At 43.1% G+C, this 23,525-nt stretch overlaps 1 protein-coding gene across 3 annotated transcripts in view; it reads left to right on the forward strand.

Annotated features, from left to right (window-relative positions):
* The first annotated feature begins 1,983 nt into the window (after positions 1 to 1,983).
* xrn2 (5'-3' exoribonuclease 2) overlaps positions 1,984 to 23,525 on the forward strand; it is a 30,397-nt gene continuing 8,855 nt past the window's right edge. For 2 of the 3 annotated variants that reach the window (XM_061242930.1, XM_061242931.1), the window contains exons 1-28: positions 1,984 to 2,250; positions 3,205 to 3,332; positions 3,415 to 3,526; positions 4,806 to 4,917; positions 5,171 to 5,229; positions 5,423 to 5,512; positions 5,628 to 5,700; positions 6,150 to 6,200; positions 7,140 to 7,297; positions 7,401 to 7,475; positions 7,847 to 7,980; positions 8,203 to 8,260; positions 8,434 to 8,541; positions 9,107 to 9,151; positions 10,820 to 10,960; positions 11,957 to 12,001; positions 13,204 to 13,295; positions 14,966 to 15,101; positions 16,839 to 16,946; positions 17,056 to 17,145; positions 18,082 to 18,154; positions 18,381 to 18,464; positions 18,811 to 18,908; positions 19,002 to 19,081; positions 19,219 to 19,275; positions 19,920 to 19,988; positions 20,406 to 20,534; positions 20,983 to 21,134. In XM_061242930.1, coding sequence (XP_061098914.1) covers positions 2,176 to 2,250; positions 3,205 to 3,332; positions 3,415 to 3,526; positions 4,806 to 4,917; positions 5,171 to 5,229; positions 5,423 to 5,512; positions 5,628 to 5,700; positions 6,150 to 6,200; positions 7,140 to 7,297; positions 7,401 to 7,475; positions 7,847 to 7,980; positions 8,203 to 8,260; positions 8,434 to 8,541; positions 9,107 to 9,151; positions 10,820 to 10,960; positions 11,957 to 12,001; positions 13,204 to 13,295; positions 14,966 to 15,101; positions 16,839 to 16,946; positions 17,056 to 17,145; positions 18,082 to 18,154; positions 18,381 to 18,464; positions 18,811 to 18,908; positions 19,002 to 19,081; positions 19,219 to 19,275; positions 19,920 to 19,988; positions 20,406 to 20,534; positions 20,983 to 21,134 — 2,632 coding nt within the window. In that variant the 5' untranslated portion in view covers positions 1,984 to 2,175. The remainder of the gene's footprint in view (positions 2,251 to 3,204; positions 3,333 to 3,414; positions 3,527 to 4,805; positions 4,918 to 5,170; positions 5,230 to 5,422; positions 5,513 to 5,627; positions 5,701 to 6,149; positions 6,201 to 7,139; positions 7,298 to 7,400; positions 7,476 to 7,846; positions 7,981 to 8,202; positions 8,261 to 8,433; positions 8,542 to 9,106; positions 9,152 to 10,819; positions 10,961 to 11,956; positions 12,002 to 13,203; positions 13,296 to 14,965; positions 15,102 to 16,838; positions 16,947 to 17,055; positions 17,146 to 18,081; positions 18,155 to 18,380; positions 18,465 to 18,810; positions 18,909 to 19,001; positions 19,082 to 19,218; positions 19,276 to 19,919; positions 19,989 to 20,405; positions 20,535 to 20,982; positions 21,135 to 23,525) is intronic. The other variant, XM_061242933.1, reaches the window with a different exon arrangement.

Genomic DNA, 23,525 nt, shown 5'->3' on the forward strand with positions numbered 1-23,525 from the left:
CCATGTAGAAATTACAGTACAGTACAGCACCATAATGTTTGGGACACATGGCTTCACATGTGTTTGTAATTGCTCAGATGTGTTTAATTATCTCCTTTATGCAGGTATAAGAGAGCTCTTAGCACCTAGTCTTTCCTCTAGTCTTTCAATCACCTTTGGAAAAAATTTTCTGTTTATCAACATCAGGACCAAAGTTGTGCCAATGAAAGTCAGAGAAACCATTATGAGATTGAGAAATGAGAATAAAACAGCTAGAGACATCAGCTAAACTTTAGGCTTATCAAAACCAACTGTTTGGAACATAATTAAGAAAAAAGAGAGCACTGGTTAGCTTAGTAATCACAAAGGTACTGGCAGGCCAAGGAAGTCTCCCACAGCTGATGACAGAAGAATTCTCTCCATAATAAAATAAAATCCCCAAACACCTGTCTGACAGATCAGAAACACTCTTCAGGAGTCAGGTATGGATTTCACAATGACTACTGTCCACAGAAGACTTCATGAACAGAAATACAGAGACTATAGAGGCTGTAAAACATGGTGGTGGGGGTGTTATGGCCTGCATGTATCTTCAGTGATGATATAACTACTGACGGTAGTAGCAAAATTAATTCTGAAGTGTATAGACCAGGAGTGCACAACAAGGGCTGATCCATTTCAGGATTTTTTGCCAACTTCTGGTCTTAATTATTGAATGAACTCAATCATATCTTATCTGACGTGTATGAAGTGCTCAAGTACTGGCTAAAACCAGGGTAATTTATTGAGCTGTCAGCAAATTAAAAACAAGGCAATTGGTTGGAACAAAAACCAGTACGCAGACCCGCCCCTGAGGACCGGAGTTGTGCATACCTGGTATAGACACATCCTATCTGCTCAAGTTCAAGCGAATGCCTCAAAATGCATTGGCTGGCAGTTCATTCTACAGGAAGACAATTATCCCAAACATACTGCTAAAGCAGGGGTGCACAGCATGGGTCGATCTGTTTCATGATTTTGTGTCAGCTTCTGCTCTTAATTATTTAATTTGCTCAATCATGTCTAAATCTGATATGTGCATAAGCACCAGCTACAGTCCCAGACTGCAGGTGAATCCTAAACATCTTACTGATCCAGTACAGGAGTGAACCAGTGTAGTTTATAGAATGGTCTAATATTAAGGTACAATGGAACAAAAACCAGCACGCATATCAGCCCTCCAGGAACGGAGTTGTGGAGGTAAAAATGTTCAATTCTTGAGTTGCCAAGTCAATCACCCAATCTGAACCCAATTGAGCATGCCTTTCATATGCTGAAAAGAAAACATAAGGGGACTTGACCCGGAACAAGCATGAGCTAAAGATTGCTGCAATACAGGCCTGGCTGAGCATCACCAGAGAAGAAACCCAGCAACTAGTGATGTCCATGAATCACAGACTTCAAGCAGTCATTGAATGCAAAGGATATGCAACAGAATACTAAACATGACTACTTTCATTGACATAATATTGCCCAAACATTATGGTGCCCTGGAATGGGGAGACCATATATGAACACAGCTGTAATGTCTACATGGTGAAAAAATAACAAACAAAATTACAAATCTCAAATTGTGGAGTACAGATGCAAATAAATAAATTATGGGTCCCAAACACTATGGAGGGCACTGTTGTACAGGGGACACTGTGACAGGTTATACTGGGTTGTTTACCAGCAAAATAAAAGAGGCTTCTTTTGTGTTGTGTTTCATGTAGCATTTCATAATAACAGAAAAGCAACACATTGGTGTTAAATTTGTTACCAATCAGGGCTGAGACCATTATATTGATACATTGAACTTAATGCTTGGATGATTATTTAGAGACGCGTTTTAATTTGCCACACACTACTGTTTTTATTGAGGTTTTAAACCACAAATCTTCATTATGGGAAACACCTTGGAGCTTTGTTTTGGTTCAAAACTAATCGGAGCTGATCAGTTCTTTGCTTTTTCGAAGGGGCAGGGAGAAGTCTCCTTACCCATCATTCCTTGCCGTAAGGTCGTTGATTAACCCGGAGGTGAATCTCGCTTTTGAGAAACGCCGCAAAGACAGACGTGGGAACGAAGCAAGCGACGTCGGTTTACTGATTTTTTAACCAAGCACATTTTTAAAAATTGTTTTGGTTTATTGTTGTATTGTTTCGATTTTATGGAAAATGGGAGTCCCAGCATTTTTTCGTTGGTTGAGTCGGAAGTATTCTTCGATTATTGTTCATTGCGTGGAGGAGAAGGTAAGCTCTTGTTTGCTTGTAAACAAGTCAGAATGGATGTGGGCCGCAAGCAGAGACGCAAACTAACGTTACCTATGACGGTTGCTATAAGAGCAGTGTATCGTCTTGTCAGTTTAGTCCTTAAAATTGGCATCCTAATTTGAGACAGTAACTAGCTAGCTAATGTTTGAACGTTTTGAGTCGTTTCATATATGCTTATTTAGCTAGCTAGCTGATTAGCTTGTTAATTATTGTAATTTGGCTAACATAGCTAGCTAGCTACTGAAATTGTGAATAGCTATTGTAGCTAGCTAGCTAGCTAGTTAGTAACCCTTTTCGAAACTGGTAGCTAACGTTACACTGCTAACGTTAGGCAACTGTGAAGGCAGTGTGGAGTTTCAGTTTTTGAACTAAGCTGCGGGTTGCGCTCGCTCCATTATAGCTAGCTGGATGTATCACATGCTAATTTGCTGGCTCGTAAATTGGCACTCGCTGGTATGGCCATGCTGTGATTGGCTTGCTCACTACCGCGCCAGCCAGGCAAACGAGCAAGTTTAATCTAACGTAGCAAAGTCGTCTCCAGCACTATAGAGCCACATGGTCTGCTGGTTTTCGTTGTTACTTAACTAATCAACTGCTCTAATTGATGAATTAACTCGCCTCACCGGTTTACTTGGGTCTCAACTGGGTGCTGAAGTTAATGTGAAAATAAAAGCAGACCCTGTAGCTAGCGCTCCAGGAACAAGGTTGGAGACCACTGATCTAGCTCGCATTACCTTCGGTTATGCTGGCAGCATCAAAGATTCTCTGCTCTTTGGCCAACAGGTCTTAACCATAAAATATTATTGAAACGCCCTCCCGATAAACTCGCTGTTGTGTTAATATTTTAAATAAGTGTTAGGAGATTCTACCAAGCTCAGAACCTGTCTACATTTTTGCGCATTTACGTGTTTTACAATCTTACTTTTTTTTCAGTCAAAGGAGTGCAATGGAGTTCGTGTACCCATTGATACCACCAAACCAAATCCAAATGAAGTTGAGTTTGATAACTTGTACTTGGATATGAATGGAATTATCCACCCCTGTACACACCCTGAGGACAAGTAAGTGGCCATAAAACCGGGTCTTGCCGTTTGCGACCAACTTCTATTACACCTGGACTAACGCTGTAATTTGTATTCTCAGGCCTGCCCCGAAAAATGAGGATGAAATGATGGTTGCTATTTTTGAATATATTGACCGCTTGTTCAACATTGTTCGTCCAAGAAGAGTTCTGTATATGGCTATAGATGGAGTTGTAAGTATAATAGTTCTAGTATCATTTAAGTAGCGGTTTCCCAATCTGTGTTGGTTTTGGGGTTTAAGTGGCTATGGTGCACTGCACTGACTTGTGCATGTGCTTGTGTTGAATCGCATCTAATCCCACCCTCTGTAATTTAAGCACATTGGGCAACCATGTATCAGTTAAACATGATCTCTGTTCAGACTTTTGCTGGGGCCCAGGCTTTGAACGTTTGGGGTCTGATACTAAAATCACGTTCTCAAATTTAGTGAACTAATTATACAGTTAATTACCTGGGAGAAAAGAAAACCGGGACTGGATTTCAATTCATGTGTCAGGATTGAGTCGTGGTTAAAGGGCACATGAAAACAACCTTAATGTGTTTATTGCTTTTGCTGGCTATGAATTGTCAGTTAGAGTAACTGAATACAGCAGTGCAGCACCACTATGTATAACATGAATGTGATGCTTAGAAAAAAACAGCAACACTACTTGAACCCCCTCAAAATAAGGTTGCCACATCACTGTAATACAAATTTCATAGCGCTGTCATACTTTTATATGTGAATTTTATGATCATAACATCTGTCATAACATTTACCGATAACCATGAGTTATGTCATTTGACATTGACTGGCTGTTATGTTGTGTACGACTCTTATGTCAGCCTTATGGCGACAGGGTCAAGCAAAGTGTTATTAAAAAAAGAACCATACTCTCCTTCATATACTCTGTATGTAGTATAAGAAAGTGTCCTGTATTCCCCACTTCCCCCTGTGTCTAATGTAGAAGCGTGAACACCTGCTGAATAAGCACACTAAGAAGTTGTCTATATTGAGGTTTCATTGACCCACCAGACCTTCTTTGTATGCATACTTGTTCAGTCACACTTTGCAGAAATTTGCACTGCATAGAGATGAGTAACTTTTCAATACTTTGTTAAATTTATTGCATAAAGTTTGTAGAAGTGCAAGCTCGGTAACCATTCAGTTATTGCCTCCTGCCTACATGTATTCCACTAGCTGTAAATGTATTCTGGTTTCTGTCCTCTGTGGTCAAGCTACTTTCCCTCCTTTTATTCCATCATTTTTGGTTCTCATTTCTTGCCTCCCTCATTTAAGTGTTCTATATCAATAGCCAAACCTAGAAATGTCAAACCCTCATTCCTCATAACAAACGTAGATTCCCTTGAATTGGTGTGTGTTTTGATATTATTTATTTTCATTTTTTTGTGAAAAGCTATTTGTTCTGTTGACAGGTACAGCAATGCTAACCATGCAGCGTTTTCTTTCAGGCCCCCCGTGCTAAAATGAACCAGCAGAGGTCCAGGCGATTCCGTGCCTCTAAGGAGGGAGTGGAGCTTGTAGAAGAGAAACAGAAGATGAGGGAAGAGGTAATCCAGAGGGGTACGTATTCGTGTCCGGCACCGTATAAACTGTTACCCGCCCACCATTGGCGAGCTTGAGAAATTGCTCAGTTGCCCCAGGCAAAATCAATAGAGCTCAGAAAAGTATCCGATTCCAAAACGATTACCTATTTGAACCAAGTTTTCACTAGCTTGCATAGTTGCTGTTGACTGCGAGGCGCCTTTTTTTTGTGGGGAAAAGTGGAAATGCTTACACTTTACAAACTGGTTTAATGTTATTTATATTTTTACAGGAGGATATCTGCCACCCGAAGAAATTAAAGAGAGGTTTGACAGCAATTGTATCACACCGGTAAGTGAGCACTTTCTTTCAGTTTGCAGATATTTGAGACTTATTTTAACAAAATGCCTGATTTAAGATGAACCCGATATCTAGGTCAAGTGATTTGACTTGCCATAACCCTTACTATTTAAACCGGGTTAATACCGGTTTATACCCAGGTTTATTCTCCATTCTCAAAAAACATTTGTGCGTTTACTTCCAGGGCACAGAGTTCATGGACAACCTGGCTAAGTGCCTGAGGTACTATGTTGCTGACCGGCTGAGCAATGATCCAGGCTGGCGCAGCCTTACGGTATGTGTGCCTTTATGCAGGTCCTCTTGTTCTTGTAGTAAACGGATTCGCCCTGTGTCCTGTTGTACGCTTCATTAAATGTTGAGCATGTTACACCGGTGTGCGTTCACTCCAGGTCATCTTGTCAGATGCCAGTGTTCCTGGGGAGGGAGAGCATAAAATAATGGACTACATCAGGAGGCAACGAGGTACCTTAATTTTACTCTAAGGTCAAAGGTCACATATGGTTAGTGTCAACTAATGCTGTAACTGAAACGCTGACCTAGAATTTTGGAAAAACGTAAAAAGAAAATGTACTCCACAGAGGGTTAATATTCTCAGAGTTAATGGTCATCAGAATAGTCAGCCTTTAGTCTGTCAATCAACAGAATTTGAATGTTTAGTCTGCCCATTCCTAGGGCTTACGGATATAAACTTTTCATTCCTTCCTGCTGCTGTCATAATTATTTAACTGTGGTTTTACCTATGCAGCTGGTTATTTAACCATTTCCTACTGGTATTTTCATTTTTTATTTTGAATCAAAAGCATGACACTGCAGTAGTCCAAAATATTATTTTATTTTCTTAAACATGCTGATCATCAATGTCTTTTACGTGTTCGTGTGACCTTCGCTAACTGATGTCGCTCTTTCCTCAGCTCAACCAAACCATGATCCCAACACACACCACTGCCTTTGTGGAGCTGATGGTGAGTTCTGATTGTCTTGAAATGCTTCTTGTAAGGAACTAATCCAGGTCTCAAATTCAGGGTCATGTGCGAACATCAGCAATTCATCGCCCACCTGAAATTTATCTGTGTAATCCCCAAAGAAGCGCTTTCTCTTAGCACGATTAGCCAAGTTAGCGATTCTTGCATTTATTGAGTAACTCTTGTGGGTCTCTGTCGTTGTGTGTCATCAATCACTTTTATCTTTAAACAAATTAATTTACTGCATTCCCAGCAAGGATAGTATCAAACCTAAAACCAAGATGAAAACTAGTGTTTTTGGAGACTGAAACTAGCAAATCCACTCCCAATACTAACAGGTAAACTGGTATTGAAGAGTAAGAGCTTTTTAATAATTCAGTTATTCAGATAGGTTAGTAAATGTGCTAATGCCTGTTTTCAGTCATGCATAGGTTTTGATCATATCAAAGAGGAAAAAAAAAAAATTAACTGAAATAAACGATGAATGGCGAAACGTTTGTAAGCACAACAATCAAATCTCATTATACGCATGTTTCCTGAATGAGGGCCTTTATGACCATTCGCCATAGTGTGACTGAATTAGGTCTGGAAGTGCAATGGTTTTATTCACCCAGGTCGTGTGAGCTTTTATTGCATTTTCTTTCCGTGGTTCTCTGAGCCTTTATTATTCTTCTGTGACTAGTTGGATTCATTGCTGCTTTTGTGTGTATACATTCCATATTCATATACATAATACTGAAAAGCTTGGTGTTATTTGTTTGAAGGGGTTTTTTTCTTTTCTTGGATATGGCAGTACAATTTGGTTGTAGATTTGTTGAAGCCTCATAGTAAACCGATTTATTTTTCAAAATTGGAGAGGTAGAGGGAGTTTGCATAATCTTGGTTTATTTAGCTTTAATGCTCTTCGATCACATGGCCATTCCGTTTTGCTGCTTTCAGCCGATCTGATCATGCTTGGGCTGGCCACACACGAGCCCAACTTCACCATCATCCGGGAGGAGTTCAAGCCCAACAAGCCCCGGCCCTGCGCCCTGTGCGGTCAGGTCGGCCACGAGATCAAAGAATGCCAGGGCGTGGCCAGAGAGAAGCAGGGCGAGGTACCCGCCTTCTATTCCAGTCCACCTGGGCACCTTACACAAATAAACACATCTCTGTAGCAAGCCTCCAAACTAACCGTGTGACCGAATTCTGCTTTCACAGCACGACCAGTTTGCCGATACCATCCCGGTCTCAGAACAGGAGTTCATATTCATTCGCCTGTCTGTGTTACGGGAGGTATGTCATTTCTGCGTCTCTGTATGTACTCGTAAAGATGCCATGATTGAAATAATCAACAGTTCACTTGTTATGCTCACTGCAATGTGTCATGTGATTGTGACTTCATGCACAGGCTCAATATAATATTCATTATAGTATTTATCTTGGCTTGACTAGCAAAAATTATTTGATCCTTCCCTTAGCTGTCGATAGTTGATATACTAAGTTAGCTAGCTTATGAAAATGACTGAATAATAAAAAATAGATGCTCATTGTTGCCTAACTACCATGTTACTCCTTTAAGCTCTTTACAACTGTGTTGGGCTTTACTAAAGAATGTGGTCCTTGGCCTTTGTGTTTCTAACTGGGCTCAAACCTCTCTAATGCAGTACTTGGAGAGGGAGCTGACCATGGCCAGTTTGCCTTTTCCCTTTGACTTTGAAAGGAGCGTCGATGACTGGGTCTTCATGTGCTTCTTTGTCGGCAATGACTTCCTGCCCCACTTGCCCTCATTGGAGATCAGGTAGGCTCAACCGTGACGAGTCATGGACAGGCAGCCATTGGACAGTTCCCAAGCAAGTGCAGCCCTGCCTTTCAGTCATGTTGTAGTGCTTAAGTCTCATTATTAAATGCTTTAACCTTTTTCTGGAAGACACTTTGTTAAATGACCAGATTTAAGTTGACTACACTTGCAGGAGAAAAGGCGACGCCCCGCTAATTTAAAATCTAAAATGTGTTTGTACAGAGAGGGTGCCATCGATCGTCTGGTCAAGATCTACAAAGACGTGGTGCACAACACCGGGGTACGTGTGTGATGCATTCAGCTCAAAGCTCTCTTACCTCACTGTCACCACTCTGAAGACCCCAACAGCCACACCTTATCACTTCCCAATACTCAACAGACACTGCTGCCTCGTTGTGTTGATCTGAGTGTGTTTGACTGTCGGGTTCGTTCAGCTGTGGTGTGTTCTTGCAGGGATACATTACGGAGAACGGCTTCGTCAACCTGGAGCGAGTAGAGCTCATCATGCAGGCTGTCGGCGTGGCCGAGGACAACATCTTCAAGAAACGCAAAGAGGACGATGTATGTTCATCTGATGGAAGCTCATTGCGGAAAACATTGGGATGCATTGTTAACATTATTGGCATTTGGCAGACGCTGTTATCCAGAGTGACGTACAGTTGATTAGACTAAGCAGGAGACAGTCCTCCCCTGGAGCAATGCAGGGTTAAGGGCCTTGCTCAAGGGCCCAACGGCTGTGCGGTTCTTATTGTGGCAACCCCGGGATTAGAGCCACTGACCTTGCGTGTCCCAGTCATTTACCTTAACCACTACGCTACAGGCCGCCCCATTGTGATGCTCCTACATAGAAAACGTAGTAGTTTCTTGTAGTTTCTTTTACGAGCAAAGATTGATGTAATGCCACCGTTCCTAAGTGGACTACTTGAAATTGCAACCAATCTGTTATGACGTTATACTTTCGAAAAAGCATGCGGCTGAAATCGAACGACTCCTCATGTATATTGGAATATTTAGCTTTTTCTGTCGCTAAAATGTATCGGATTTACGATCACCTGGCATTATTTATGTGATTTTACCATTCTGTCTGTCTCCACTGTTTTGAAACCGTTTTCTTTCTTGGCTGTAGGAGAATTTCAAAAGGAGAATGAAAGACAAGAAGAAGAGGATGAAAGTAAGTGGAGTTTATCACGCACATTAACTGGGAGGTGGCTACAATACCAATGCATTAAAATGAAAAGGCATTAATGATGATGGCCGTCCACCTATTAAATTTTAATGTATAGGGGAAATGGTTTAAATGCTAGCAGTCAATCAGAATGTAGTTATAACACCATTCCAATTATTGCTCCATTATCTGTCTATCGTCTTAATTGCATCCCCCTGCCTGCCCTAGCAATAGACTATGATTTAACAAAATTAAAGAATATTAAATGGTGGTAATGATCACTATACTTTTGCCTAATGAATATTTCGTTGTAATTACTGTGCAATCAGCCATCAACATGAATTAAAAATAGATTGAACAGATTTGACATTGTAGCCTTGGAGTTTGAAATCATAGCGCTTGTATAGCAACTGTCTCCACATGCCTCTGTGTATGTCCAGTAATGCCATTAAATGGAAAAGTGAGCAATTCCTTTCCAAATTAAAATAGGCTTGGGGGCGCCATTGTTTGAATTGCCTCAAATGAGTGGTGTTCATTTTGGGAGAAATTCACCCATCAGTCAGGGAAAATCAATATCACTCGGCAATTGGTGGATCATGTGCAAAATCTGGCAACGCATTGAATGTGAAGGCTGTGATCGGTTAGAAATATGATCATACAAAGGGGAAGGTGTTTAACAGATTTCTAAACCTTTAATGCCTGGCAGTGCTGATTTATAGCGTGCGATTGGGCTTTAAGTGTTCCCAAAAGGACCACTGTGAGGAGGAACAGAATGATATTTCGAGTGCCGGTGGGAAAACTCTCCTAGCAGGGCCTGAAGGTGTCTGGATCTCATCCCAGATGAGCTTTATTGTATGAATTCTGTGTACGATTAAATGAGTTTAACTCCCAGCCCACGTTCTTTAGAGGGAGATGAGCGTTAAACAGTACTTTCCTTTCCTCTGTGACGCCTGGAAGGCAGCAAATACAGAACTAATAGCAGCAGATTCGCAAACTAGCTGCCTCAGTAACTTGGCTGCATATGGGTTTGATAACCCACTGGGCGGTCTGCTGTTTGCGGTTTTGGAGGCAGAGGCTGCTTTCCAGGGGTCACTGAGGGAAGGAAAGTTTCATGGGTGCATTAACCCATTATGGGCTAATGCGGTCTATAGAAAACCCATAGAAAGGCCTAGGAATCGCAATGCATTTCAACGGCGTCTTGAAAAACGGTCATATGATCAAATACCAGCTGCTGTTGCATCGGTCTGTTAAGGAAGCTGTAGGTGGCATCCGCCCGTAAGGGGTTAAACACTCACTGCATCTAGGCTGAAGACCCAAGTCTGTGGTTGAAAGTTGAATAGGATGGGGTGTCTCGGTGGCGCAGCCTGCAGAGCACTGACCGCATGCTCATTGTGAGCCGCGACGTCAACGGTTCGAATCCGACTGTCTGACAATTTGTTGCATGTCTTTCCCTCTCTCTCGCCCCCCATTCTTCCTGTCTCTATATACTGTCCAATAAAGCTGAAAAAGGCCTAAAAAATATCTTAAAAGAAAGTTGAATAGGATCGCTGTTTTACTGTGTTCGTGTTCATTCACAGAGCCTGAATAGCATTAGAATATGCAACCGAGGGAGAGTGTTCGTTCGGACGTACTGGGTCGGTGAAAAATGATAAAGGTTCTGTTGCCCCCCCTAAGGCGGAGCAGCGGCCTTCGTTCATGACCACGGGGCAGTTTGCTCCCCATGCCCTGGGTGGGAGGGACCGGCCTCAGGCCGTTCACAACGCCCGCCACACCGCCTTCGACATGAGGATGCAGGGCCGAGACCAGCAGAACAAGGTGAGGTCACTCGCACATCGCCTGGGATGTAACATGGTGTCCCTTCTAGAAATTTCTGTCATAAGAGAGACCATTCGTGTACTCATTGAAAGCATGTTTAATTTCTCATCCTTTATTCTGTTGAAGTTATGTAATGTTTTCACTACAAATTATTCCAGTTAATGTCATGTTTGCTAGCATACAGGCAGGCTCTTGTGGTGAAGCACACATTTGAAGAAGGGGCTTTCAACCAGTCAATAGCAGATTCAATTTTAACCTATGTGGAATGGGTATTGTATTCATAATACACATACACCATCAGCGAATCCACATAATAATATATATATATATATATATATATATATATATATATATATATATATATATATATATATATATATATATTTATTATTTATTTATTATTTAATTATATATTTATTATTTAACTATATGTGTGGTGATACATTGGCCAAAATTGGCTTCTCGGTTGCGTTTTTCCCACGCTGTCATGAATCTGTATTTATGGTCAGGTGAAATAACCACTCCGCTTTAAAGAGTTGTTTTTGTTGAATAGCTGTCCCTTCGACTTTGAGTCCACACATGGCTAGCAGTGCTAACCTCCTTGTTTAGTTTTGATTACAGCCTTCATTCAGTAATATCTCACTTTCACTTCCAAATTATGCCCAAGTCAACAAGATGCTGCAAAGCCAAGATGGAGTTTTTTGAATGAAATTCAGCCTCATGGTGTGTTTTGGCCCCAGGTCCACCGTACCAGCATGAAGTCCTTTGAAGGACAGACATTTTTTTTAAATTTATTTAGAATTTTTGTTTGGCACTTGTTTGTGCATTTATGCATATGTAGTTTGTACATTTTCCGCTCAAATTATATGTCAGTGCCTTAATGACTGCCCTTGCTCTTTTTTTAGCCAGTAAAATGATTGAGTTGATGCTGTTAATTATGCTCATAATTTGAGTGCGCATCTTATTTGGCTGTCCGTTTCTCTGCATTGTTTTCAGGACGCCGCTCAGTCTTTGAAAGCCATGATGAGGAACGGCAACCAGGCATGTGGTTTTGTTTTCTTAAGCCATTCATTTTATTTCTCTGGGTATTTTTAAACGGAAGGGGATTTGCTTTTATTCTGTAGGTCACGACTTGGAACGTAAATGTGTTTTGTAGGAAACCGTTGCGTTTTGTAATGCACACTGATGTTCTTTATGGCCCTTTTTACATTTCTACTGCTTTGTGATTTCCAATCAACAACCCCCCCCCCCCCACACACTCCCATTCTCGTTCCACAACGCGTCGATTGTTTACGTCCTTGAAACTTAGCGGCGTAGCCGTGTTCGGTATCTGGGAAACAATTGTCCGTACGTACGCGTGCGTTCACGGGCGTCGGCCCCCGCTTTCGCCGTCGCGGCACGACTCCCCTCTCCGTCTTGGCCGTTAGAAAAGGATATTAATTCCCTCCCGACAACCTGAGCTCTGCCCCTTTTAATTATCGTTCGTTTCGCCGAGTATTTCCAAACGCTGCGAGGACAATGGCCCGCGCCGCGATTTGCACATGAATACACCGTCGGTGGAGAGACCGCGGTCGGAAGGGAAGGCCTTTGTTCTTCACGCGGCTCCCGAGGTCAGGATCTTCATTTTACTCCCCAGGTGAGATGCTCGTACAAAGGGCGCTGCGTAAAACCCAAACGGAGTGGGTGCACAAACCGAGGTGATGAAACACAGAAATGTTTTAATGTCCGTCAAGCTGGGCGTGTGCATTACTTAATCCATGGCGTTAGTACGGTCCTCATCTATTTAGACCGGGAGTGGGCAATTCCGGTCCCGGAGGTTCGGTGTGTAGCCTATGCTATTGTTTCCAGCTATTACCCTGGCTAAATTAGCTAATCGGCGATACGCTCCTTTACCGGTTCACTAGATTAGATCAGTGAAGTGTTTCGTATGGCGACAGAAGAACAGTCTTTGGGTGTCATTCACAAAATGAGCTAGAAATGTTGGCAATGTTAGGGCTAATTCATTGATGGCGGAGGTTTGCATGAAAACCAGAAACGGATACGGCCTTCGTAGCCTGCCTTCAATTTAGTGGTCCAAACAGTGTCCAGTTACACGCATAACTGCGATATCGGGGTCCCTCAAGCATGTCCGAACTTAAGTTAGTCCTGTAAATCCTCGTAAGGCTTCAGCGAGTTAGCTTAGCTTCTGAACAGGATATAATGGTGAATTTGGCTAACATCTGACTAATGTCCTGCGTCCTCAGTCCGCTGGGCCCAGCGATGCCCTGGATGGGAAGGGCACCAAGAGAAAAGCCGATGACAGCGACAGTGAGCCGGAACCCGAGGACAACGTCAGGTAACCGCAGTCGCCTTCGCCTCTCCTGTGAATTACCACCGTCTCTAATCCCCACACCCCGCCTTCTCCTGTGAATTACCACCGTCTCTAATCCCCACACCCCGCCTTCCCCTGTGAATTACCATCGTCTCTAAACCCCACACCCGCCTTCTCCTCTGAATTACCACCGTCTAAACACCCCACCCACCTTCAGACCATCAATATTGAAAGGCTGGCTATCGTGTAAATTCCTGTGAGATGCAGTGCTAGCCAATGTCGCTAAACTGGAGTAGGCCAGTTGGTATTCATGCAGGCTTTCCTGCCGCTAGTTGGCATTCCCGGCAGGACCGAGCGATGGATTTGGGAAGACTTATGCTGCTCGTCCTTGATTACAGCAGCAGAATGTTTATTGGTTAGTTTTGTGTGTGGCAAAACCATTCCCCAGGCACTAAATCTGTGGCAGATTGGGAAAACATTGGAAAAAAAGACAGTAAAATCATTTTATTATGTATTAAGGGACGTAGAAAAAAATGTATGATCCTTAGTCTTGTTTTTAGCATTCTTCATTAGATTAATTTACCAATATAATATATTATGTGTTCTGGGGAAAGAGGATTGAAAATGTTTCAACAAATTAGTTAGATTAGTTAGATTTTTACTCCACTTAGCAGCAAATTTTGGTAGTTCAGCCATTCAAACTGTCTGCACATTATGTACTCTGATCGCATGAATAACACAATTTAGGTAATTAATGAAAATGAGAAATGTACATGCTTTAAAGATGGCCACTAAACACACAATCATAACAGCTTCAGTTTTCTCCATTGCCATATTACACACTGACGCTATGAGCTAGTTTCCTGGTTGAATGGCTTGATTGGACAAATGTAACAGGATTTTGCATTCATCCTCATCCTGAAATGAGCATCTGAAATGTGTCCGGGTACTGAAATTTATAGGTCTATTATTTATTGCACAGATTTGTCTGAAGGCCACTCTGCCCTTCAAACGGCTGTTCTCGAAAGCCTGCCCAAGATGAAGACAAACTGCCCTTCAGGCACCATAGCCCCGTTTTTTTTACTTTCATCATTCTTGACCAAACTGTCTTCACATACTGTCAGACACAATATGTAAAATACCTAAAAGAAAATTACATTTTTGCTGACTGAGTCAGAATATGCGAACGGGAACTGCCTTTACAAATATACTCGGCATGCTGCTTCTGGTTCAGATCTACCCAGTTAGATGAAAATGAATAGCATGATTTATATTTGTAGACCGGATTAATGCACCATTTATGCAATTACATTTTCTGATGAGAAATTATGACCCAGACTGTGCACTGCCAGATTGCAGCCTTGAACATTATAATCATTTGAATTTAAAAGTTGCAATGAATGCCTTCCGCTCTTTCTGCGGTGTGCGTTGGGGTATTCTTTGGAAACCCCTCTCCCAAAGCAGATGCGAGTCTTACTCGCCCATTATGCTCCATGTTCATACGCCATTTTATGTATAATGACTTCAGCCGTAAAGTACGTAGTGGATAGGCATTCAAACTCATTCAAAACATATTGACAGAATCGACAATGGAGATGAATGCTCACGTCGTCCAATTTATTTTCACTGCAGTTCTCATTGAAGTGAATTCCATGCGGGATATTACCGAACCAAGTGTTAATCTTTCTTCAAAGGTTGTGGGAAGAGGGCTGGAAGCAGCGGTACTACAAGACCAAGTTCGACGTGGACGTGACCGACGAGGCCTTCCGCCGCAAAGTGGTCAAGTCCTACGTGGAGGGCCTGTGCTGGGTCCTGAGGTACTACTACCAGGTAAGACACCTCTCCGTCTCCGAAGGAGCCATACACGGTGCGTCGTGTAGACGAGTCCACGGCTCGCCAGTGGGAAATTCACAAAGCACCGTTTTTCTTTACAAAGCACCATTTTGAATTCGGGGGGACTGAAATGTCTGATGAGCAGAAGTGACCGCATAAGCACTTGAGAATTCTAGAGACTCCGGTATTGCAGTCTGTTTTTTTTAATACGTCTTCATGGGTTGTTAACGGGTATTTTGGATTCATTTCAGGATTTAGTATTATGGGTGCCAGAAATTGTATAAATATTTGGTCATGACTTTTGTTTGCATCCAACTAAACCTAAATCTGTTTGGGACAAAGCCCTATAATTTATGTATTATGCTCATACAGTATCGAACACATTTGTTGGCTAAATTGATTTAAGTCATCAAGGGTCCAAGGTATCAAATGAACCTCAAACGAACTTGTTGCTGCCAGATGTGCAGTAGATAGAAAAAGAATAGGAAAACAAGGAAACGCACTGCTCGCTGGTTTTTAATTCAGTTAAGTCTAGCATTTAAGAATAGAGATACTGTGTTCTAGTAAATGAAAAAATGAAATGCCATACATTTGCCAAAGTAGTATTTTGAACATAATAAATTTGTTTTGGTGCACAGGGAATGCTTTTGTATTTTTAGCATTATCCTTGGTGCATTCTGTCTCCAAAAGGCCATATTGCACCATAATCTCTCTGAAGGAGATATGTTGGTAATAGCGATGCTAACGTCAAGACTAATTGCCGAGGCATGATGTGGGATTTTGGAACTTGATGGATATTAGCGCGCTCCGTGCTCAGGGTACAAAGCAGCCAGAGAGAATGGGCCTGACAGTGGAGCGTTCTCTCTCCATGACTGCCAGTGCTGAGCTCTGTCCTTAGGGGGCACTGGCAGTCAAAGATATTTACAAGCCAAGACCAGGCAGGTGTCCTTGCCCTCTTGCATAGCGTTAGCGTTTAGCCGCTTTCCTATTAGCATTTCACTTTTACTCTGCATTACTCGTGTCCTGAAGTGGACTCTCGGGTAATGCACCGGAGTCCAGAGGGAGGATGTCAACTGTACTGGCTAGCATCAGCTAGCTAACTAGACTTGTTTGTCGGCTGTTAATGCCGACGGTACAGTTTATAGGTTAGGACTACAAGCCATTTTTGTCTACAAGTGACTATGGAAAGCTGTATTGGTCCAGGTGGTTGGTTAGTTTGTGGTGAGGAGAGGAATCCTGTTTAACATCTACGATTGACTAGGGGACTCCAAGTGACCCTTCGCCATCGCAGCGCAAGTTATAAGAATTAGCTGTATACAGTGCAGTCCTTCACTATTTCTGTTTTTGGCTTTGCATTCCTGCTCACGGGATTCAAAATTGAACCAGGAACATGTTAGTGCAGTCTTTCACCTTTGCAGCCCTTTCTATACATAGTCCCTTCATTTTGGAGGACCAAAAGTAATTGGACAAATGGTTCCTTAGCTGTTTCTTGGCCAGCTGTGTTACTTTAATGCATGCACAATAAAGGTAAGTTCTCCTTTTAAAAAAAAAAAAAAAAAAAAAAAAAAAAAAAAAAAAAAAAAATACTCTTCCTAAGAATCCAAATAACTGCACTGATGACTCCAATAACAGACAATAACAGACTGATCAGTATTGGAGGGTGGTGCTGGCAGAGGGTGGTTTTACATACTCCAAAACTGTCTCCTCACGTGTCGTTTTCATTTGCTCTCCCAGGGGTGCGCTTCCTGGAAGTGGTTCTTCCCGTTCCATTACGCGCCCTTCGCCTCAGACTTCAAAGACATCAAGGAAATGTTCACCGAGTTTGAAAAGGACACCCAGCCTGTGAGTCAGGACTGCTTCACTTCCTCTCAAACCTCCTGAAGGTTGACATTTTCTCCGCTCGCGGCGTTTTACGGACACGATTCACCATCCTGTGCGTTTCTCTCCACAGTTCAAACCTCTGGAGCAGCTGATGGGTGTGTTTCCTGCTGCCAGCGGGAACTTCCTGCCCGAAACGTGGCGTACGCTGATGAGCGACCCGGTATGTCCAGCTTTCACTCAGCCCAGTTATATATTTATCCATCACTACTCGCTATGGCAGTGGTTCCCAAACCTTCAGCCTGTGGACAGGCTATTCTCTCTTTGTTCACGTAGGAAACTCCATATGTATGTCTATTTTTAAAGCCATTGTATGGTAAGCTCCCACCTTACCTTTCAAGCATTCTGTCCTTCGCCTCAAATAGCTACCAGACTAGGTCCTCTAGGTGGCTGCTTCTCAGCAAGTTTACAGACCTCGGTAAAACGTCCTTCTCATGTTCTTGCTCCCTGGGCTTGGAATGCTTTACAAGGCTTCACTAAATTAGACATATTGCCTACACTACAGGAGTTGAAAGACCTGATTCAAGTTGCCATGCAGGAAAAATGTGATCTGTTTGTATGCATTACTGTCTATTGTGTTTTACATTTATTCTATTGTCATTGTTGGATCCTGCTATCTTGGCCAGGTCTGTCTTGGAAAAGAGATACTGTATCTCAGTGGGACTTCCTGCTTAAATAAAGGTTAAATAATAAAAAAAGTTCTGAATCACAAAGTCTCCGGGATTGCCAAACATTGTAACGTCTACAATGTTCTGCATTTTGTTATGCCTAAAGCCTGATTCAGGCTTCATCCCGCAGCCTCTGTACACGGGGGCCGTCCGGTGATTCTGTCGCTGGCGAAGGGTGCGTTCAGAGCCCCTCCATACAGAGGCTTAACTGTAATTCCTTGTGACTGGTGGCCATTTTGTCAGGGGCCGGTGCCGGTCCTCAGTCCAGTGTTTGGGAACCATGGCTCCATGGGGACCATTGTCGCTGTACAGATGCTACCGTTTCAGCTGGAGCTGATGTAGGGCAAGGTTGTTTTCTCTGCTGTGAAAAGGCCTGCCTGGTTATTTTCTCTGCTGTGCTGACCTGCTTTACCTGGTCTCTTTAATCTCAGGACTCCTCCATCATCGATTTCTACCCCGATGACTTCGCCATCGATCTGAATGGGAAGAAGTACGCTTGGCAAGGCACGTGAAGTGCTCGCTTGTTTTCAATTTCTGCAAGATTTTACTCCTTATTTGACCTCAGCCAATACTATAGTTTTGAGCCCTTATTTGTAACCCTACTAACTTCTCAACTTTCTCAATTTTGTCACACAAAGCCTGTTGGGGATTGGGTGTAGCCACTTCATATAGGGCTTAGGACTGGAAGCGTTGACGTGTCTGTGACTGATGTGAACTGTTATCATCGCAGGCGTGGCCCTGTTGCCGTTTGTGGACGAACGCAGGCTGAGGGCCGCTCTGGAGGGTGTTTACCCTGACCTCAGCACCGAGGAAAGTGAGTATACCTCAGAGCCTCACCACCTCCTTCAGAACCGGCCCAACACTTCCACCCACTGCAATACACATCTCTCCGGTGGAGCAGAACCCATTTTATTTACTGCCCAGATTCAAGGCTGCAGCTCTGCTTTTGGCAAAATCGGGCTCCGCCGTTAAACACATTTCTATTGAGAAACTTGATATCGAGGCTTTAACCGTCGGAAAGCGCAAAGGGAAACGGTCAGCCTTGAGTGAAACCCAACTGAATGGGCACGGCGCAAAAAAAAAAAAATACAAAAAAAGTTCCCTTTCAATCAATTTTTTTTCCCGGTCTCTTGCTAATACTGTTGAACTTTTGTTTCCAGTCAAACGGAACAGCCTTGGGAGCGATGTGCTGTTTGTGGGCAAGTCTCACCCGCTCTGCGACTTCCTGCAGGAGCTGTACAGCGCAGGTTCGAGGGAGGTGAGGCCACTCGGCGCCTTTTCACGCTGCCCGCTCTCCGTCTTCAGAGCGAGCGGCACGGCCCTAACCCCTCCGTCTGTTTCCGCCCTCCAGGGCACTGCGATGCCTCCAGAACTCTGCCATGGAATCCAAGGTACATTAAATCTTGATGAAGATCCTATTCTACCAGATAAGTAAGGGACAAGGGTTTATTTTCCTCTCTCTTTTTCCTATCAGTGTTGAATTAATGCTATTGCTTCCTCAATCATCTACAAGGTTGCGCTCTCGAAGGTTGATGGGGAAAAGTGTGAAATGCTCTTTTTCCTTTCAGACCTGTCGAATCCCCCGTTCCTTTGTTGAGGGACCTTGCTCAGAACATGGCCATCGGGTGAGAATATGTAGTCTTTTTTTCTTTATTATTTTTTACTCGTATTGTAATTTTGACCGGATGAATGCACGGTTTTGTTGTGCAATGACATTGTGCAGGCTGAAAAATGCGTGGACTTCGGTATGTGATCATTTATTTGGTCGGTGTTTCTCAAGCGTCCGGGATATAGTAACTGAATCCCTGTGATTCGAGATTTCCATATTGTGATTTTGAAGGTCATGGTTTGAAGCAATTCATGAAAATGCTCAGAATCCGCATTTGCTCCAGTTATGCCTGCAGAAGGTTGTGAGAGGTTTCATAGAAATATTGGTGAATACATGTTTGTGCTCCTCAAAGGTTTGTTTCTTTTGTCCTGTATGCCAGTTGTGGCAAGGTTTTATGCCCTTTGTCCAGTGCTCCAGAAATGAGGAATTGTTCTCATCTTGTATTCATATGTTGGTATTCTTTGAAGGTCGGATGCGTACAAAGTTTTTAATCTCTTAATGTTCCCCTCTGTTTTTAACTGTCTCACTTGGCCGTGGTGTTCAATGCTTATGTCGATAATGCAGATATTGAACACTTAAAGGATTAATGAACTTATTTTTCTGAAAGCACACTTTCTTCAGGCTTTCCCTTCAGGCTATTAACTGACTTTCTGTCTGCAGAATACAATTCAAGGATCCGCATTTTGAAGTGGAGTTTGTGTTCAAAGCTGTCGTCCTGCCCGGTGCCAAGTAAGCCATTTCCTATTCCCCCCCTTTGAAGTAATATAATGTTCAAGAACGGGTGTCGAAATGATCAAAATAAGCATTTACTGCTGTGCAATTCCTTAAGCTGTACATGGCACCTTCGTATGAACATCGTAAAAATGCATAAATGCTTAATGCATTTAGTGCCTATGGAAGAGTTTTAGAGCTCTTGCAAAGGACTTTTCGTAGGTGCCGCTCCTGTAGCCCTTGTGCATTGTTGGTAATTGCATGCTTATTGCACAGCCAGACTGATCGCCCGTGGAGAAGATCATCTCACGCTATGCGACTGACCCTGGGTTATGAAATAATTGCGATGCAATATGCTAATGCATCCATGCGCTCAGGTAGCTGAATTCTAAACGCTGAAATTTAGATGGTGACCTTCCGCACATTCCCTTTCAGAATGCCCTCAAAGGTCCTGAAGCCAGGGGACTGGGAGAGGTCCAGCCATGGCCCATGGAGGCCACAGCTGGGGTTCAACCCCAACAGGCAGCCCGCCCACCTGGATCAGTCGGCCTTCCGTGCTCTTGGGTACCCGTCGCTTTCCGTATTAAAAGCGGTCATCTCCATCTGTTGTGCTGCTCCTTCCTGCTCTCAGTAACTGCTGTCTGACCGGTGGAGCGGAGCATGGAAAATGGTGGCTCAATGCACGCCCTGCAGTTTAGGATTCAACACAATTAGGCTTGTGTAATGGGGCACTAGTGAGTCTCGGGGACCCTTTAAAGGTGGGGTGGGTATGTATGCTTGTATGACTGCAGGTTGGGGTAGGGGCTCTTTTTATTTATTGTATACCCTGCACAAATAACTTCTGGATCTGCCCCTGGCTGGCTTGGGGGAATGGGAAGGAAGAGAAAAGAAAAGAAAAGAAAAAAGAAAAGGGAGAAATAGTTTGGACAAAAGTTAATGCTGTTTGCTCTGACCCACACACAGATGTCGCACATCTGGGGTATTTTGATGCTGATTTTAGGTTCTCTTTCAGGCACTCCATGAACAGGGGTGGGCAGTACAGCAACGCCCCGCCTCCCAGCAACTACAACCAGGGCAACTATCACCGTGGCAACTTCCACCAAGGCAACTACCAGCAGGGCAACTACCGCCCGCAACATGGCGGCCACATGCAGCCCTATCAAAGTGAGTAGCAGCCTTCCATCACCCCAGGCAAACGCCTGCCACACTGTGCACCAAGGGTCAGTATTTGGGTCCATAACAAAGTGACATGGCAAAAGCGTGTGCGTTTTATCAATGGCAGAATTGTGTGTGGTTAAGCTGTTTGTACATTGAGCTGGCCCTGTGGTTTTGCTGCTCACATTGAGCCCAGTCAGATTCAAGGTTTTCTCTTCGGAGGAAAATGAGAATGGAGCTGTGTATTTGTAGCTGGTTTTAAGATTAGTCGCGCACGAACATTTACTGGCACTTCAGTATGGTCCTGAAATGTATTGTCCGGGGAAATGTGTGAACGTGTTCGGTTTTATTAGTTACTTGCAGTATCTCGTGAAGTGTCTTTTAGATGGATTGTCAAGCGATTTTAAATGTTAATCACGATTAATACATTTTTTTAAAAAAGGATAAATGTGATGAATGGCATATTTGATCACATTTTGAGATTCAATGAATATAAATACTATTACTGTGTTTCTTCCAGCCATTTTTGTGGTCTGGTCTTGCATCAGTCAGAAAGTATTGTCCTCGTTTAAGTTCTATGCTTCTATTTATTATTATTTATTTTTTTAAAGATTTTTTACGCCTTTTTCAGCTTTATTGGACAGTATATAGTATAGAGAGACAGGAAGAATGGGAGCGAGAGAGAGGGGAAGACATACGACAAATGTCAGACGGTCGGATTCGAACTGCCGACGTTGCGGCTCGCAATGAGCATGCGGTCAGTGCTCTACAGGCTGCGCCTCCGAGACACCCCCTATGGTTCTATTTTGCTTGTTTGCGTTTGGGTTTTGTGCTTGCCATCAAAGCAAGATGGCCAAGAAGTAATTGCTGACTAATAATGAAGTGGTTCAGAGATTTTAAAGCAGAATTGCGGTGGCGTTACTGTGATGGGTGCCTCGTGACGGACTGGGCAGTTGCCGAAGAGAGGCTACATGCAATTGGCCTTTCAGGATGCAGCCTCAAGAGTCAATCCCAAAAAAGGGAGCGGTTTAAAAAAATAAAATAAAACGTGACTTAAAACAAAAAACACTTTTGAAATTAATTGCATTGGTGTGGTAAATTTAAGCTACATTTCCTTGTGCCCCCCCCCCCCCTCTTTCCCTCACTCCTCCTCATCCTTTCCCTCTCTCCCTCCTCTCATTCATTTCCAGCTTAGGTTTTTTTTCCCCAACAGCAATTCTCTGATTTGACTTTGATGTGGCCAATTTCAGCTGATGAATAATCTCGTTTGGATTGCTGATAACTTGTGGGAGTCAAGTGCGTTCTGGTGGCACTCCATGCAAATGGGCCGATATTTGGCCTCCGCCAAAGGCAGCAGAGCCTCAGATTCACCCGCCGCTCCCTTCCGTGGATAAACTGGCTAATTAGTCGCATTTTGCGAAAAAGGCGGTTTTGATTAGCGCAATCAGTAAACACCCCAGCCTCTCGCCGACCGCGCTCCTGATTGAGATGAGGCGTCACTTGAGAAGTTGCTGGAGAGTTTAATTTATGGCCTTGCAGTCCTGAAAAGTACAGTAATTACCTTATTCGTTTTTTGTTTTTTTTTCTGCCGTTCAGATCCGCGATTGAAATTGTGTTGGCGTTGTAAATTCTGATGACCTCATTTTCCCCGATAAAGGGCCCTCGCTGTGTTTCACCTCCAAGGAAATTTAAAGCACTGAAGAATAATCTTTCCATGGGTCTATTTGTGGTCTTGGTCTGAGAGAAACTGGCTTTCATGACCAAGTCTCAACCTTAAATTTCGGTCTTGCCTGGACACCCTCCCTATTAGCGCTTTTTGAAGTGGAGGGTACTCCATTCATCCTCTGGTTTTTCTTGATGACCTGTTGGTACGGTTTATAGACTGGTCTTTATGGAGTGCGGAGTGTCGTTTAAATCGGCTCATCGGACATGTTTGCACAGTAAAGCCATTAAGCCAGATTTTGGAGAGTTAGTGCATTGAAAGTTATCGTTTGGTTTTTTTTTTTTTAACCATCTCAAAAGTATACCCAGCTGTATTGTTATTTACCCTGTAGTGCTTTACCGACAACTTGGTAAAACACTTGATGGGAATTCTATTCTAAGGCCAAGTCTGACATTTGGTTTTGCAGAGCACGTGTACTTGCGGAAAATACTCATTCTGCTTAATTGAATCTAAATGGCAACATCTTCTTTAAAATTTACAGTGAGAATGTAAAATGCCCCATACAAACTTCAAGTATGAATTATCTTACTAGGTGCTGTTTATAAAGCAAGTTTGTATGATTTGTGAAACCAGTCTGGCCTACCAGCTGTGATTCTTTTTGTGACCGACCCTGCAACCTCTCGGAAGACCTTCAGAAAAGGCATGTTAGCATGGCCAACGCAAAAGACATGTCTGCT

Source organism: Conger conger, chromosome 5, assembly GCF_963514075.1.
Source record: "Conger conger chromosome 5, fConCon1.1, whole genome shotgun sequence".
NCBI lineage: Eukaryota > Metazoa > Chordata > Actinopteri > Anguilliformes > Congridae > Conger > Conger conger.